At 36.7% G+C, this 15,344-nt stretch overlaps 1 protein-coding gene across 2 annotated transcripts; it reads left to right on the top strand.

Annotated features, from left to right (window-relative positions):
- The first annotated feature begins 1,566 nt into the window (after positions 1-1,566).
- On the top strand, positions 1,567-15,273 carry LOC121427385. 2 transcript variants are annotated; one of them, XR_005971689.1, is made up of 3 exons: positions 1,567-1,777; positions 11,819-12,032; positions 13,172-15,273. XR_005971689.1 is itself a non-coding variant. In XM_041623749.1 (3 exons), exons 1-3 carry the CDS (start codon positions 4,035-4,037, stop codon positions 13,353-13,355), a joined length of 405 nt encoding a protein of 134 aa, XP_041479683.1. In that variant the 5' UTR covers positions 3,938-4,034; the 3' UTR covers positions 13,356-15,273. The 2 variants fall into 2 exon arrangements, 1 of the variants encoding a protein (XP_041479683.1); XM_041623749.1 differs by lacking the exon at positions 1,567-1,777 and adding an exon at positions 3,938-4,041.
- Positions 15,274-15,344: the final 71 nt, after the last annotated feature.

Raw genomic sequence — 15,344 nt, forward strand, 5'->3', positions numbered from 1 at the left:
CTATTATTTCAGTTATATTCATTCATGCTTTAATTATTTCATTGATTCGAGTTCAATCCTATCCGTAGGACCACTAAAGCTGTGAAGGATCTTTATAAGGAAAGTATACAAAGAATGAAAACAGGGAAAGGGGAAGGGATTAATATGTAGGGCCTAACTAATTGTAGCATGAAAAAGTAAGAAAATAATTGTCAAACTTTAAAACTAATACCAGCACAATCTAAACTTTTGTCACGATATCTTGCTTGTATAAAAGGATTGCACGCATTATTTAAAGCCGCGTATCTTTGTTGCACGCTTAAGAGACGAGACAAAATTTTTGACAATTTTTTGTGACAAAAGTTATGACATCCACCGGAAAAATCCACTGAGAAAAGATAAAATACGGAGAAGAGACAATATTCAGAATACCGCCCAAGTTTTCTGAAATAATGACGTCAGAATATTGGTATAGCGAAAATATATCGAGGTCTGACGTCATGCAACATCAAAGTTGAAATATATTTGGTCACATATGATGCTATTTGAACCAATCACTATACAGGATTTAATCTCTGTAGGTTATAATCTACTTTTCACACTTGAACATTGTATTGTAAAATGTAATCAATAATAACATGTATACTTGTATTTTTAACTTTGTAATTCATATGCAATTCAGTTTGTTAACTGCATTGGGTGATTTTGGGGTGATTTCAAGTCCGGTGTAATTGACATTGATGTTGGAAGCACAATGTGGATTGATTTCCCCAGCACTAAAACATATTCTGAGTTTGTAAAACTGATCCAAATTTATTGACATCTCAACCGTATGGGGCGCCAAGTGTCCGCCAGTATATTCTGTGCAATTCAAGCAATTCCGTACACAAAATGTGTTTTTATTCAGACGAAAATCTTTTCGTCATGACGCTGTTTTATTTCGTACACGAAATTTATTTTGTGTCACACAAAATTAATTTTGTCTCAACGAAAAAAATTTCGTCTAGACGAAATGTAATTGCGTCCACAAACTTTTTTTGGCGTGCCATACTCCGTCCAATTCACGCCATTCCGTACACAAAAGTTCTTTTGTTCATATGAAAATGATTTCGTCATGATGCAATTTTATTTCGTATACGAAATTATTCTTGTCACACAAAATAAATTTTCGTCGAGACAAAATGTAATTTCGTCCACAAAATTTATTTCGTACACACGAAATGAATTTTGATCTAACGAAATGGCACCCCAAGTGTTCAAAGGAAAATTCTGTAGGAAAATTTGTGTTTCACTCCAACGAAATTCATTTCGTCATGATGCAGTGTGATTTCGTATACGAAATTTATTTTGTGTCACACTTATAATCAATTTCGTCGAGACGAAATAAAATTGCGTCCTCAAAATTCATTTCGTTGCGATGCGAATATCTATTCCGTCGATGAAATGATTTTGTGTCACATCACAAAAAATTCCGTCGACGAAATGATTTTGTGTCACATCACAAAAAATTCCGTCGACGAAATTATTTTGTGTCACATCACAAAAAATTCTGTCCATGTAAAATAATTCTGTCTCCTCTTTCTGGCAGGGTATATGAGATCGTCGCTGATTGGCTGCACCTTGCTCAAGCCGATCTTCGATCGATCGATATCCGGCCGCGGGACGGTCACACTCACAGGTCGGCATGTTGGTGAACCTTTCCTGTTTAGCTTAGATTTCACGTTATCATGGTTATTCATGCCAACAAGAGCTGCAAACAACTTCTCTAATTAGTAGAATGTGGACGGACATTGCATTCGTAAGTTCAGCTATGTTTGAATTACGTTGAAAACAAAATGGGAAATCGTAGTGGTTGCCATACCTGCTACTTTCATTTGCAAGAAGCTGTGTACTGTAAAAATTATAGTCCCATGTATTCAAGTTTGTGTACTGTAGTCAGACAAAGGGGGGGGGGGATTGGTCTTTTCTGCACACCTAAAATGGTGAGGAATTATACAGGCTGAAGATATTTTGGCCTAGAACTTAGCAAATAATGTAAAATTCATACAGAGCAAAATGCTGAAAATTTCATTGAAATCAGATGACAAATATATTTTTTTTTAATTTGAAATAACAAATTTATTCAACAGTTTGGGCATGTTGGGCGGGCTTGGCCGCAACTTGGCGCAAGTTTACCCAGCCTCACTAACCTCATACCCCGGGGCCGGGGCACTTGAACAAAAAAGTGGTGGGGGTGTGCCGCAGGAGAGACAAAAACGGGGGCCTTGGGCTTGGAGCATGGAGCGGGAGTATTGTAAAAAGGAGGGTCCTCGGAACGGGGTTTGGAACTAAAATTTTGTGAAATGGGGGTCCTTGGAAGTTGGAACGGATCGATCGCCAGCGTGTGAGTACGTGCGTATGCATCCCTATGGAACGGGCATCCGTGATGCAGCTAGCGCAGCCTCCGCCGGGTGCGCTCGCTCAGAGACGATGGTCGGACAGCGCTCTGTGGCCGCTTTTCACCAAAATTGCAGCAGATCAATGCGACCGGAATGGCGTAACGAAAAATATGCGAAGCTTTGGAGCGAATTTCTTCTTTTTTCTAGATAAGAACAAAATGCTTTGCCTTGGAGCAGCTTTCTTTGTTTTTTTCTCAATAAGACAAAAATGCTATGCCTTGGCTTGGAACGGAAATTTGGGTGTAAAAATGGGGGTCCCCTCCGCGGCACATACCCACTATGCATTATATACTGAGTGCCCCCCCCCCCGGGCCTCGTACTAGTGTGAGTGCCCTAGCCTAGGCTACTCCACTTACACGTATTGCGATGTTTCAGTCTTGATTCAGGCCCTCTTCAAATTCAGCTCCTCTGTAATTATGCTCTCGCAGACAAAGTCCGGAGGGGGCATTAAGCGTTCCATCTGTCCATTGATTTGCCTGCCTCCCCCCCCCCCCACCCCCACTTGGTTTCAGTGCAATAAATTGAAATGTATTTGTTTTTTTTTTAAATTTAGGTGTGTTGGTAGATGACACTCTAGGCACCGTGCCTATTAATTCCTGTGTTAAAAAAGTGAGTGCACGCGAATTAAAAGTTGGACTTAAATTACTAGATTTTAACATGGAACTCCATTAAGAAAACTATTTTTAATTAGTCCCTAGATACTACTTCTTTTCTTGGGGTATTGAAGCCTATTCGTCCAGAACTTGCTCAACTTTTGCGACTAGCCTTGTCGCCATAGGGTTGTACACATCCTCGTTTAATACTGATTGTCACGTGACACGGCAATGTGTGTGTGTGTGTGTCGTTAGGCTGTTTGGCCTGTATTCAAGGCGTTCTATCCGTTATGATTTTATATTGAAGCAGAATACATCAGGTATAGGCCCATGTCAAGTCAAATCGATACAGGGATCGAGGAGGGGGGAGGGGTAGAGCAAAAAATTCCCAGTCACATGGTATGAAAATGATATTTTTTAATGATTGTTCATGCATTAGGGCAAACCCCTGTGTGGCAGGAGCATGATGAGTAAAAAAAATGAAATAGTAGAAAGAAAGAGGCCGAAACATATGGCACGTGGGAATAAAGTTGCTTTATATGTTCCAAGCGAATGAAGCAAGCGAGAAAAAACCTTTCGTGCAAATCTAAATTTGAGACAGATATCTTACCTTACACTTTTCCTAATTTTGGTTTCTTTAATTCCCTTCATTTTTTTATATCTTGGTTGTACGTAGAACATTCGGGGGGCATGCACTGGGCATAACCCTGGCTTGTGTACCCCAGTGCTAAATCAGCAGGTGGGTTTTGATATCTCTGGATCTTTAGCAATTTTAAAACTTTTTATAGAATGGATGAGAAAATCCCTGCAATCTGATTGGTTGAGAGCAATGCAAAAATTTTACTGGGCTGCATGAACGATATCCCGATAATCAAAACGCAACGATATCCACTGTAAACAAGCAATCGCCCGAAAAGGTCATTGTGATGTCATCGCGCATGTACTGTTACCGGGACTGTTACCGTCACTTGTTTACGTCAAAATTTGAATTTCGATCAAAGCAGAATGAATCAAAGGATGCAAAATGATCTGTAAGTACAAATACGGTACCGTAATTGTCATTGGGATTAAAACTGCCCACATACTCGTTAGTTGAGAAGTCCAGACATACATGTACGATCTAACGTTAGATCTATACTGCCCTGGGCTGGCTGTGCACAGCGAAATATCCACTGCAGGCCCAGGCAGGCGCTGGCCCCCGGCGCGGCCCGCATACACACACACAGCTACATGTATTGGAGGTCGGAGGCTGCCTCAACTGCTCAAGATATAGTCAATGCAAAGCTGTATCTGGCATTTTGGGTATAACAATATCTTTGTGGCAACATTATCCAGTTAAGCCCATATTTATGTTGTCCAGGGTTATCAAAGTGTCTGCGCTCTGCATTAGATTTTGGAATTTTCATGCATCGATCCGGTAAATAAATCATGCGTCCAGTAAATAAATCATGCGTCCGGTAAAAAAAATCATGTGTCCGGTAAATTAAATTTACCGGACGCATGAAATTATCATGCATCCAGTAAATCATTAATTTTTGTGGTTTATTAAAAAAAAAATTCCATTCTATAAAACAGATGATGCATGGGTTTCTTTCGTGGGTCAGTGGAACTGTGTGCATGTGGTTACCTTGTACACAGAGTTCCTACTGACCCACTCTAACGCATCATTTGTATATAGATGGCTACTATTTTTTATTAAATCGCGAGTGTAGACCTAAATGTAATTATAGAAAAACATTTCGTTAAGGTTTTTATTTTTTTGACCCCCCCCCATAAAAGAAGGAAAAACAATTATAAATGAAGTTATAATATACACCCCTTTAATGATTTCGCTTTTTCTTCTCTCTTTTCCCCTCCTTTTTTTGGGGGGGACCTTTTCGTTTATTTCCCAGTCTTCCCTTTCTCCCCCCCCCCTCTCTCTTTCTTTCTTTCCTTTTCTCTTATCTGGATTTTTTTTCCGGTGAAATCCACTAGGGATCAAGGGCCAGCCTGCATGCCCCTGCAGCGGTTTACGCCTCTGCCGTGGTATACGCATGATCTTAACCCTAAAAAGACTGAATCAGCCCCCCCCTCGACATTTTTCGTGATAAATCCGCCGCGCAAATCTTTTTGACCGCGTTGCTCGCTGACTTTTTACTTTCAAGTCTCGCACAACTTTTGAGACCAAAATTGTGACCCCCGGGTACACAGTTTCGAAATTACGCAACATTTCGTTCGTGCATGCAGACCCAAAATTACTCAAAAACGTGAATTTGTGTACAAATCCAATACAAATAGTGTTTTTAGCCAAAATTCATAAATGTATTATTATTTTTCCTTTTACTGCTTAAGATCAATTTATTTTATCTTTTTCATGGTCAAAATAAAGTCCCTGACAATTTCCATTGAAAAAACAATGAAAAACAAAGTCGAAAAACAATGAAATACATAAGAAATTTAGAAAACAATAGAATACATAAGAAAATAAACATGATGTTGAAATTTTTTAAAATAAATTTGATCAGATGCCTATCTAGAGTAGGTGAAACAAAAATTAGCATTTCAGGGGCATTATTTTATTAATTAGAGCAAACTAATGATTTTACGCAAAAATTAGCATAATTAATGAAACATGAGATTTTTTGCATAATTTGATGTGATAATTTGGTAGATTATGCCATGGGTAATGTGTGCCAATTTTCGTCGCGATCGCGCAATCGACGTCCGAGATCATAAGGGGGCGCTGAATCAGCCCCCCTCCCCAGTCTTCTTAGGCATCGAAATAGCCCAGTCTATTTAGGGTTAATCATGATTAAAACTAGAGGTAAATCCAAGATTTTCCAAAGTAGGGGGGGGGGTGGGGTGAATTTTCTCAAGTACAATTAGACAACTCCCAAAAAAGGTTCTCACTTAAAAAAAACCGGTCATTTTGTCTCACGTAAAGTGATGGTCACTAAAAATGAAAGTCATTTCGTTCGCGTGATATTCGGCAAGCTCCCCCAAAAAAAATAAATAAGAAAAGGGAAAGTCATTTTGTCCATGTTATATTTGGCAACCCCCCCCAAAAAAAAATTAAAATTAAAAAAAAGGTTTTAACTGTAATAATGATCGAAGGTAATTTTGTCTTGCGTAAAATTTGACAAATGAAAAATAAGATTGTCACTAAAAAAATGAATGTAATTTTGACCCACATAAAATTTGGCAAGCCCCCCCCCAAAAAAAATGAAAAGGTTTTAACAAGCAAAAAAAAGGCTAAAAAGAGAAAGAAGAGACAAGAATATGAACGAAATATATCCCCATTACAAATAATGCTGTGATCATCATGAGGGAGGGGTCGCATAACTAATATAATTCCAAAATATTTACTATAAATCTCAATAGGGGGATCGTGTAGAAATGCTCACCAACAGTGAGCATTAATATAATCCATTTTAATTTCAACTAATTTTATAAAGTATTAAATGTCTTCCCACCAAATGAAAGTCATATCGCATAACTCCAATTTGTATTAAGGCGTACATTTACCAAAGTCTTGAAGTTTGAAATCAGATTCAGAACAGCATTGTCCAACCGGCAACCCATATTTTGGGTAATGTCGCCTATGAGGTCCAAACATTAACATTAATCATTGGTACTAGGAGTGTGTGTGTGTATTTTGAGTTTTTGACAGACGTATATCAATCAGGTTTGATTATTTACGTCTGGGACCGACCTTTAATGTCACAATCCGAAAGACGTGATCAGGGCTCGAACCTCTGCATCAATGTGTAACTTCCCCACAGCTTGGAGTGGGTGACACCATAGTAATAATAATAATAATATTCCACATATTTATATAGCGCTTAATGCATCGGAACGACGTCTCTAAGAGACTAAGCGCTTTCCAGACTCAGTATTACCACGGTCATCAGAACCTTGTATGCCTGCGTACAATGTATGCACCTTCTCCACTCCCTGGGGAGCACTCCAACAAGAGTTCCAAGACTCAATTGCTAGGCATACTACATTATACATAGGCTTTCACATCCTACCAGGTACCCATTTAACACCTGGTGGAGAGTGGCAAAGTGGATTAACGCCTTGCCAAAGGACGCTAGTCCATGGCGGGATTCGAACACACGACCCTCTGATAGTACAGGCCAAGTTTGAATTTGGAGTCGGCAGGTCAAAACACATTAAATATGCAATTTAGTTTCCGCATGATAATGTCTTTTTTATGAGTTATGAAATATTCTACTTATTTGAACAAATTTGGGTGTGTAGGTAGATGATACCAATACAGGCTAAGTTCGAATTCGGAATATGCTGGTCAAAGATCACAGCTCATTAAATATGCGAGTTGGATTCCTCACGATATCTTATCAAAAGTCATCAGATTTTTTAAAATTTGGGTGTGTTGGTAGATGATGATGCACAGCATTTATATAGTGCCATATATCTGTTAAAGACATTCCAAGGCGTATTGGAGGAGCCAGCCAATCTGGGTCGCCTACAAGGGTGCGCACACAGAACTGTGACCCGCAGGTATCTCCTCCCAATTACTGGTTGGGGGTATCCGGGTGGACCACTACACTGGGTCATTAAATATGCGAGTTGGTTTCTTATAAAATAACATCAATATGAAATAATCACGTAGGCCTTATATAAAAAGTGCAAAGGCAAGCAATTTTTTTTCTTACTTTTTTTGGAACTTTTATATATGTATTTAGGATGTATTTTGTCCTGAAAATTTAACATTCTAGGCACCGTTTGTGATCCTGAACAAGATGTGTGTGTTCTAGATAATTACTGAGAATGCCAAGCACGAACATAATTTTTAATAAGTGTTCTAGCATGATCCTGTTAAGGACTGTTTAACCATGAGGATGGTACATATTTCAATAATGGGAATGCGAAGCACGAGCTGAAAATTGTTGACATTCCGACCTAAAAAAAATGGTCATTTGTTCTATGCACTAGATCATAAAATGATAGGTACGTAACTAAATAATTGATGCGAGTGCAAATTGGGAATTTGAGTGTGGCAAACTGATTCTGTTTGGTTCTGCTTGCGTAGACTGGGGCCCGTTTCTCAACACCGTTAAGTCTTCTAACTTCTTAACTAAATTGGAAATAGTTAGCTACCTGTTAGCGAACTGTTTCACGAATCCCTCTTTGCCAAGATCGGGGACAACTTGACCAAATAGTTATGACATCTCCAAACCTGTCATAACTTACTTCTTTCTTAAGGATCAAGTCCACCTCAGAAAAAATGTTGATTGGAATCAATGGAGAAAGACCAGACAAGCACAATGCTGAAAATTTCATCAAAATCGGATGTAAAATAATAAATTAATGACATTTCAAAGTTTCGCTTATTTTGAACAAAATAGTTATATTAACGAGCCAGTTACATTCAAATGAGAGAGTCGATGATGTCACTCACTATTTCTTTTGTTTTTTTATTGTTTGAATTATACAATATTTCATTTTTTACAAATTTGACAATTAGGACCTCCTTGCCTGAAGCACAAAATGTTAAAATAATGTAATTCCACGTGTTCAGGGAGGAATGACACTTCATTTCACATGACAATGACGAGAAAATAAAAATAATTCATATTTCATATAATAGATTACAAAAGAAATAGTGAGTGATGTCATCAGTTTCTCATTTGCATATCGACCGAGATGTGCATAACTGTTTTGTGAAATGAAGCGAAACTTTAGAATGCCATAACTTTCTTATTTTACATGCAATTTTGATGAAATTTTCAGTGTTATGGTTGTTGAATTTTTCTCTTTTTATTCAAATAAAGTTTTTGTTGGAGTGGACTTGTCCTTTATGTAGTGATATCATGTGGATAGACTGTGACATTCAAATGAGCCTCGAAATTTGAAAATTTTATTACGTAATAATTTAAAGAAAAATGAATTATATAGCAAACAAGTGGGATAAATCATTTAATAGTAATTGTAATGCACAGAAATTATAACAAGTGTTAATTTAAGGTAGTAAAATAATTGAATTGACAAAGATTCTACCACTTCAGGTCATCCATAATTGGACTCGTTTTCAGACCCTTATCAAAATTTTAATAAATTCTTCCTCTAATATACGCATAGCATTCATAAAATTGTGCGTTTAGGTATCTAAAGAGTTTAACAATCCATGATAATATATTTTTTGATGATGTTTGGAATCCTGAAAATCTGTTTGATTATCATCATATTAAAGGCAAAAAGAAGCTGCTGAAAACTGCTTATCTAAAAAAAAAAAGAGCCAATGGAGTAAATTAGAGAGTCAAAAGGGGGCCTAAGCTTTCGATCCTAGCAGAATCTTCGTCGGAGGCAAAATGACAAACATAAAGTGGAACAACCATGATATAGACCACAAACATCCAACAGCAACACTAGAAACCATCATGTTAGGAAGAAAGCCTTATGGTTTACTTACGTAAACTATTCAAATTTTATATCTTGGGATAAATATCTCAATGTCCACTTACATGTGATTTTTTTTATCATGATATGAATTAGTGTTAATTTCATTTCCTCAGAAATTTAATGCCCATGTCTGCATGTTTAAGTACTTTTTAAGCATATTTTGCCTCTATTTTTTGCAACTTTTGGAAAATTTGCTATTTTGTGACTAAGGCTACGTCTGGTATGTACTTTCCACCAATAGTATCAATATGATATTAATGGATTCTAGTTAATCCTTTTGGGTAATTTTGGAACTAATTCTGTGTTTGGTAGATAAATAGGACTAACTTGTCCAGGTGTTGAGAAACGGGCCCCTGCTGATGAGTAGGCCTAGAGTTTTTATGCCCCTGCAGATGAAGCCCGGAGGGGGCATTAAGTGTTGCCCCTGTCAGCCCCCCCCCCCTTGGTTTCCGCGCAATAACTTGAAAAACATTCAATGGATTTTAAAAAATTTGGTGTGTAGGTAGATGTCACCAAAATACAGGCTAAGTTCACAGCTCATTATGCAAGTTGGTTCAAAATTTATTTTTTTGATTATATTTATATGCGTATTGATTTCTGCATGATATTAAGTTCAATCATATTGAATAGATTTCTGATCGCGTTAACTGGGGCCCGGGTTGGCACGTTTTAACCAGTGTGTTTTAAAACACATTTTTTTTACTTGTGTGTTATAAATAAATCCTCTTTCTCTTCCCCCTTTACTCTTTCTTGATTGCTTTGTCATGTTCCTCTTCTCCCTGTTCAATCTTGCACAGCAATCAATATTAAGAATATCATTTTAACAAACAAATCTATGTGATTAGCTCACTTTTATCTACAATAAATTCGTAAACATGGCAGGGCCACACAACATTCAAGACTATTTTTGGAATGCATGCATGGTTACGCAGTTATGATATACACAAGTGCATATTATCAGATTCCGAATTGCTTAAAAACTTGATTTCATGTACAACTCAATGTGAGTCATTGCCAAAATTTGTATCTGTATCATTATTTTCAGAAATTGCTGAAAATTTCTATTAGTAATAAATTTGAAAATCTGTACATAAGAAAAATGAAAAAGTAAAAAAAAAAAACATTACCAGTAACCTACATAGACTGGGCTATTTCATTTCCTAAGAAGACTGGGGGGGGGCTTTATGATCTGGGCAGTCAATCATGGGATCACAGCGATGATTGGCAAACGCATTACCCATGGTATATTCTAAAAAACTATAATCAAATTTTGCCTAAATCTCATTGCTAATTTATGCGTAAAATCAAAAGTTTGCTCTAATTAACTAAATAATGCCCCTGAAATGATCACTTTTGGTTCACAGACTCAATATATTTCAACATCACACTTATTTTCTTATGTGTTTATTGTTGTTTCAATGGAAATAGTCGGGGACCATATTTGACCGTAAAAAAGTTGAAATTAATTGATTTTAATCAGTAAAAGGAAATATAATGGCACATTTATGAATTATGGCTAAAAACACTATTTCCATAGATTTGTACGCAAATTCACATTTTTCCAGCAACTTTTGGTCTGCATGCACTTCCAAAATGTTGTGTAATTTCGAAAACACATACCAGGGGGTCGCAATTTTGGTCTCAAAAGTTGCGCGAGACTCGAAAAAGTGAGTGAGTGATGCTGTAAGTCTGTGAGTGATGCGGTAAAAAAAATTGCGCAGTGGATTTATTGCAAAATATGACAAGGGGGTAAATCAGCCCCCAGTCTCATAAGGGTTAAAAACATTATATAGGCCTACTGATTGTTTTTAATATACATTTGATCAGAATTCCTGAATTAAAAAAATAAGTAGTTCAAGGGCTATATTTATAGGTTTGAATTGAATTTGTATTTTATGCCCTAAAATTGGTATAATTGATTCAAATGAAATAAAGCATATTGATTTACCCGAAATGAAATTAAGCTTTGAAACCCAATGTATATCAATTTTTCCATTGTGCAAATTCTCCTCGCCCCCCCCCCCCCCTCGATTGACAAGACTCAGGATACCTAGGGACAACACGTATATAATCATGTATTAGGAATGAAATGTCATATTACTTATAAAGTGTTTTTTTTTGTAGGCATTCAATTTCCATGATTTAGTAATTTGGGGGGAAATATCAACTTTTCTGTTCAAAATTCATAAACAAAATTGTGGTAATCTCTTATTAAAACATCAAGAACTGAAATCTTATTTTATTTAGTGTATAGTTTAATTGATTTACAGAAAATTGCATCATAAAACAATAAAAAAACATTTTGTACTACAATTCTGCGGGGGCATCTGTTTCCTTTGGACACGTCAAACTTTCTTAATTATGTGTAATTGATTCTATGACATGTGTTTACATTTGCTGCAGATTCCCATTCAGCCATTGGACTGAACCGGTACCAAGACCGGAACTGTAACACAGTAAGGATGGTCAATATGAAGCGAGCTTCATTGAATTCCTCCAAGAGCTCTGTACTCTGTTCTGATCATTTTGAAGATGCTTGCTTTGACCTGGGCAGACGATACGTCTTAAACAGGATGCTGTCCCAACCATATTTGATTTCCCGCCTCGTCTTCAGAAGGTACAGTGGATCTATATCATACATGCGTTCTAAAGAAATATATATTCTGTTTTATCTACCTTTGTTTTGATAGAACATTGCTTTAATTATTCAATTTTCAGTAGCAAAATAGAGATGAAAATTATCCTAATCAGGAGGATAACCATGGACCGGGCCTATACTGTGTATTTACAGTAAACTACTAAATAAATATATTTTTTAAAATTTGGTTTAACTCATAATCCTGGGCTACTTTGAGATTGCATAGCCCAGGGAGGGGGAGGTGGGCTTTTTTGGTCCCCCTCTTCAGATCTTGCCTCTGATCAAAACGAAAACCAATGCACACATCAACATCAATGTAATCTGCAAGCATGGAACTAAAGGTTACAGAATTCATTAAAATTTATTGTTAATAAATTAGTAATGCTAATTTATGCGTAATAGAGAATTCTTTGTTTTAAAGGTTAATCTCTAAAGAATTCCCGAAATTCTATGATTTCTAACAAAGTTGCTCAAAAATAAATGGTAAATGACATTTCTAATCTTATGTATTTTATTGTTTCTATAATTCCATATGTATTTCTTTGTTTTGGGGCCTTATGTATTTTATAGTTTTTTTAATGGGATCTGTTCATGGCACTATTCTGATTATAAAAAGCAAAGATTTGATTATTTTCAACCAATAAGTGCAAGAATAATGATAAATTTGTCAATTATGACTGAAAATAGAATTTCCATTGGATTAAATGTGTATACAAAATAATATTTTTGAGCAATTTTTGGTCCGACATAAACTCATAAAATGTTGCGTAACTGAATATCCGGGTATCTCAAAAGCTCTGCAGAATTGACCAAAAAGTAATCATGGTACCTCATTTCTCATTGTGGACTTATCATGAAAAATGTGGATGGGGAGGGGAGTTTATTAAGCCCCCCCCCCCCCCGGGGCTAGATAGGGTTTATATATCATGTATATTTTTAAAAAAATTATCTTGTTGCAAGTCACTGCAAAAGGTTTGATTTCTAAACGAATATTGTTCTTCATGGATAATCGAATATTTGATTGAAAAATTATCTTTGAATAGTTATCTTTTCATTCTTGTATCTGTTTTTGTTCAATATTGTTTTTTCTTATTTTTTTATTAATTCGTCTCCTACAGAATTCACCCAAACCAAGGTATTTCCCAAAAGACTTTTCGATTCAGCAAACAACCTCCCAGATACTGCAAAGACACCAGTGCCAAAGTCTTCAGCACCTTAATTTCTCGAAGACCACTCCTACTGAATACCAGAAAGTCCAAGAGGGGTAAAGTGGAAGTCAACAACAATAATGGACTGTATTAAAACTTGGAGAAGAGGCTGAAAACCACACAGAAGTCCTACCTTATACATTACTTGCTTTTAAGTTTGGACAAACATTGATTTGCACAACTTTACAACAAAAAATTACGCTGTGTGGATTCTGATTATTTAAAATAGCTCAATGAAAACGTTTATCACTGGGCATGTAACAAAAATGAATTCATTGAATTTGAAGATGTCTTACAGTATATTCATTCTGATTTGAATGTCAGAAGAGAAAAAAGTTTGTGAAAAGTAGGAATGACGGCAAGCTGACAGAAGAATAGAATACATGTAGGATAGAACAAGGCCACAGTTATAAATGAGCTGTTGGATAGAGACAAAAAGATGAATTAAGAATGGGGGTGATAGAGAAATAGAGACAGGAATTGGGGAGCCTGTGATGAATGCCTGAGAAAGTAAAAATTACCATATTTTATTTTTTTAAGGATTTGAACAGTCAGGAAGAATGTGGTCTTTTTTCTGTTGTTATTTCTCAAAATACTGGTATGTTTTGTGTACAGAAAGGGGTATAATCCTTTGCAATAATCACTCTCACAGAAAATATTAACTAATCAAAAGAAAAGTCAAATATTTCACTGATTTACAATTGTTCGGTCACTCTCATATCTAAAGTTACCCCCCCCCCCATCATTTCAAGGTATTGGAGAGAGAGGTTGGGCAGGACATGGCTGTCAGCAGAAAAAAAATGCAGGGTGGGGCAAAACAATTTTGGGATATGTGCGAGGGAGCGAATGCGACAGAGCAGAATTTTGTGGGGGGGGGATATATGCGAGAGAGCAAAATGACAGAAGGAAAATGCAGGGGCCAAGAGATTTGAGGAATATGTAAGAGGGAGCGAAGTGACCAAGCAGAAGAAATGTAGAGGACAACAAATTGTTGGGTATGTGAGGGAGCAAAGCAACCAATTAAAAAAGGAGGTTAGTCAAAACGTTCTTGAATATGAGTAAGGAAGCAACTTGTTCACTTCCGAGCAGTAGGACTCGTTTTAAAATAGCTTAGGAAATATGTGTTTCCTAAGCATGGTAAACACATATTGTAGGCCTATAGTACAATTTAGGTGCTCTAAGAGTTAAATTCTGAATGAGCTGCATTTGCTGGTAAATCATGCGCAGAGGATCTTTGTCTTTTATCCATTTCTACACTTTTCTTTAGATTTCAGTTTTAAGGCGGGAAGGATCCCACCCTCCTGTGGATGCTAATATTTTGACTGACCCTGGGTAAATAGAATAATTACAAAAACAAAAATGATGTTTTAATATGAGATTTTTTAATGCCCCTTGAAAGTCCACCATCTTTCTCACTCTCTCCATCTTTGTTTTTATTCATTTTAACTTTCCAATTCTTTCTCTCTTGATATCTATAAAGTTCAGGTTCACCCTTTTAACTTGCACTATTCCAAGCCCCCAACCAATTGGCATCCACAGGAATGGGGGAGTGGGGCTTCCCCCTAGAAAATAAAGTCAAACAAAAGAAAAATGTGGAAAATAGAAATGGATAAAGACAAATAATCCTCTACGCATGTCTTACCTACCAATAGTTCATTCACAATTTAATACCTAAATTCTACTGAGTTTACCATACTTAGAAAATGCATATTTCCTATGCCATTTTTAAACAAGTCCCTATCGCTGGGAGTGAACGTGTTGCTCACCAGCACGAATTCGAAAATATTTTGATTGACCTGGGGCCCGTTTCATAAAACATTTGCCGCAGCGGCAACTCCCATTTTCTGCGGCAAATCTCAAAACAGCGGCAAATGACAATTTCTGCGGCAATATTTGATGCAGCTATTTGAGCTGCGTCAAATATTTGCCGCAGATACTTTCAGGGGCAAATGACAATTTCTGCGACAATATTTGATCTATTTGAGTTGCGTCAAATATTGCAGCAGAAACGGCTTTTTCATCAAAATATCAAAAATTTGGAGGGCCTAACAACCATATTGCTAAAGTTTTTGATGATATTGAA

The sequence above is a fragment of the Lytechinus variegatus genome, chromosome 14 (genome assembly GCF_018143015.1).
Source record: "Lytechinus variegatus isolate NC3 chromosome 14, Lvar_3.0, whole genome shotgun sequence".
Lineage (NCBI taxonomy): Eukaryota > Metazoa > Echinodermata > Echinoidea > Temnopleuroida > Toxopneustidae > Lytechinus > Lytechinus variegatus.

What these genes read in the sequence shown, in the direction of transcription:
- LOC121427385 (XM_041623749.1), top strand. An exon ending in TCCCGCCTCGTCTTCAGAAG is followed by an intron (nt 12,033 to 13,171) that starts GTACAGTGGATC and finishes CGTCTCCTACAG; the next exon opens with AATTCACCCAAACCAAGGTA.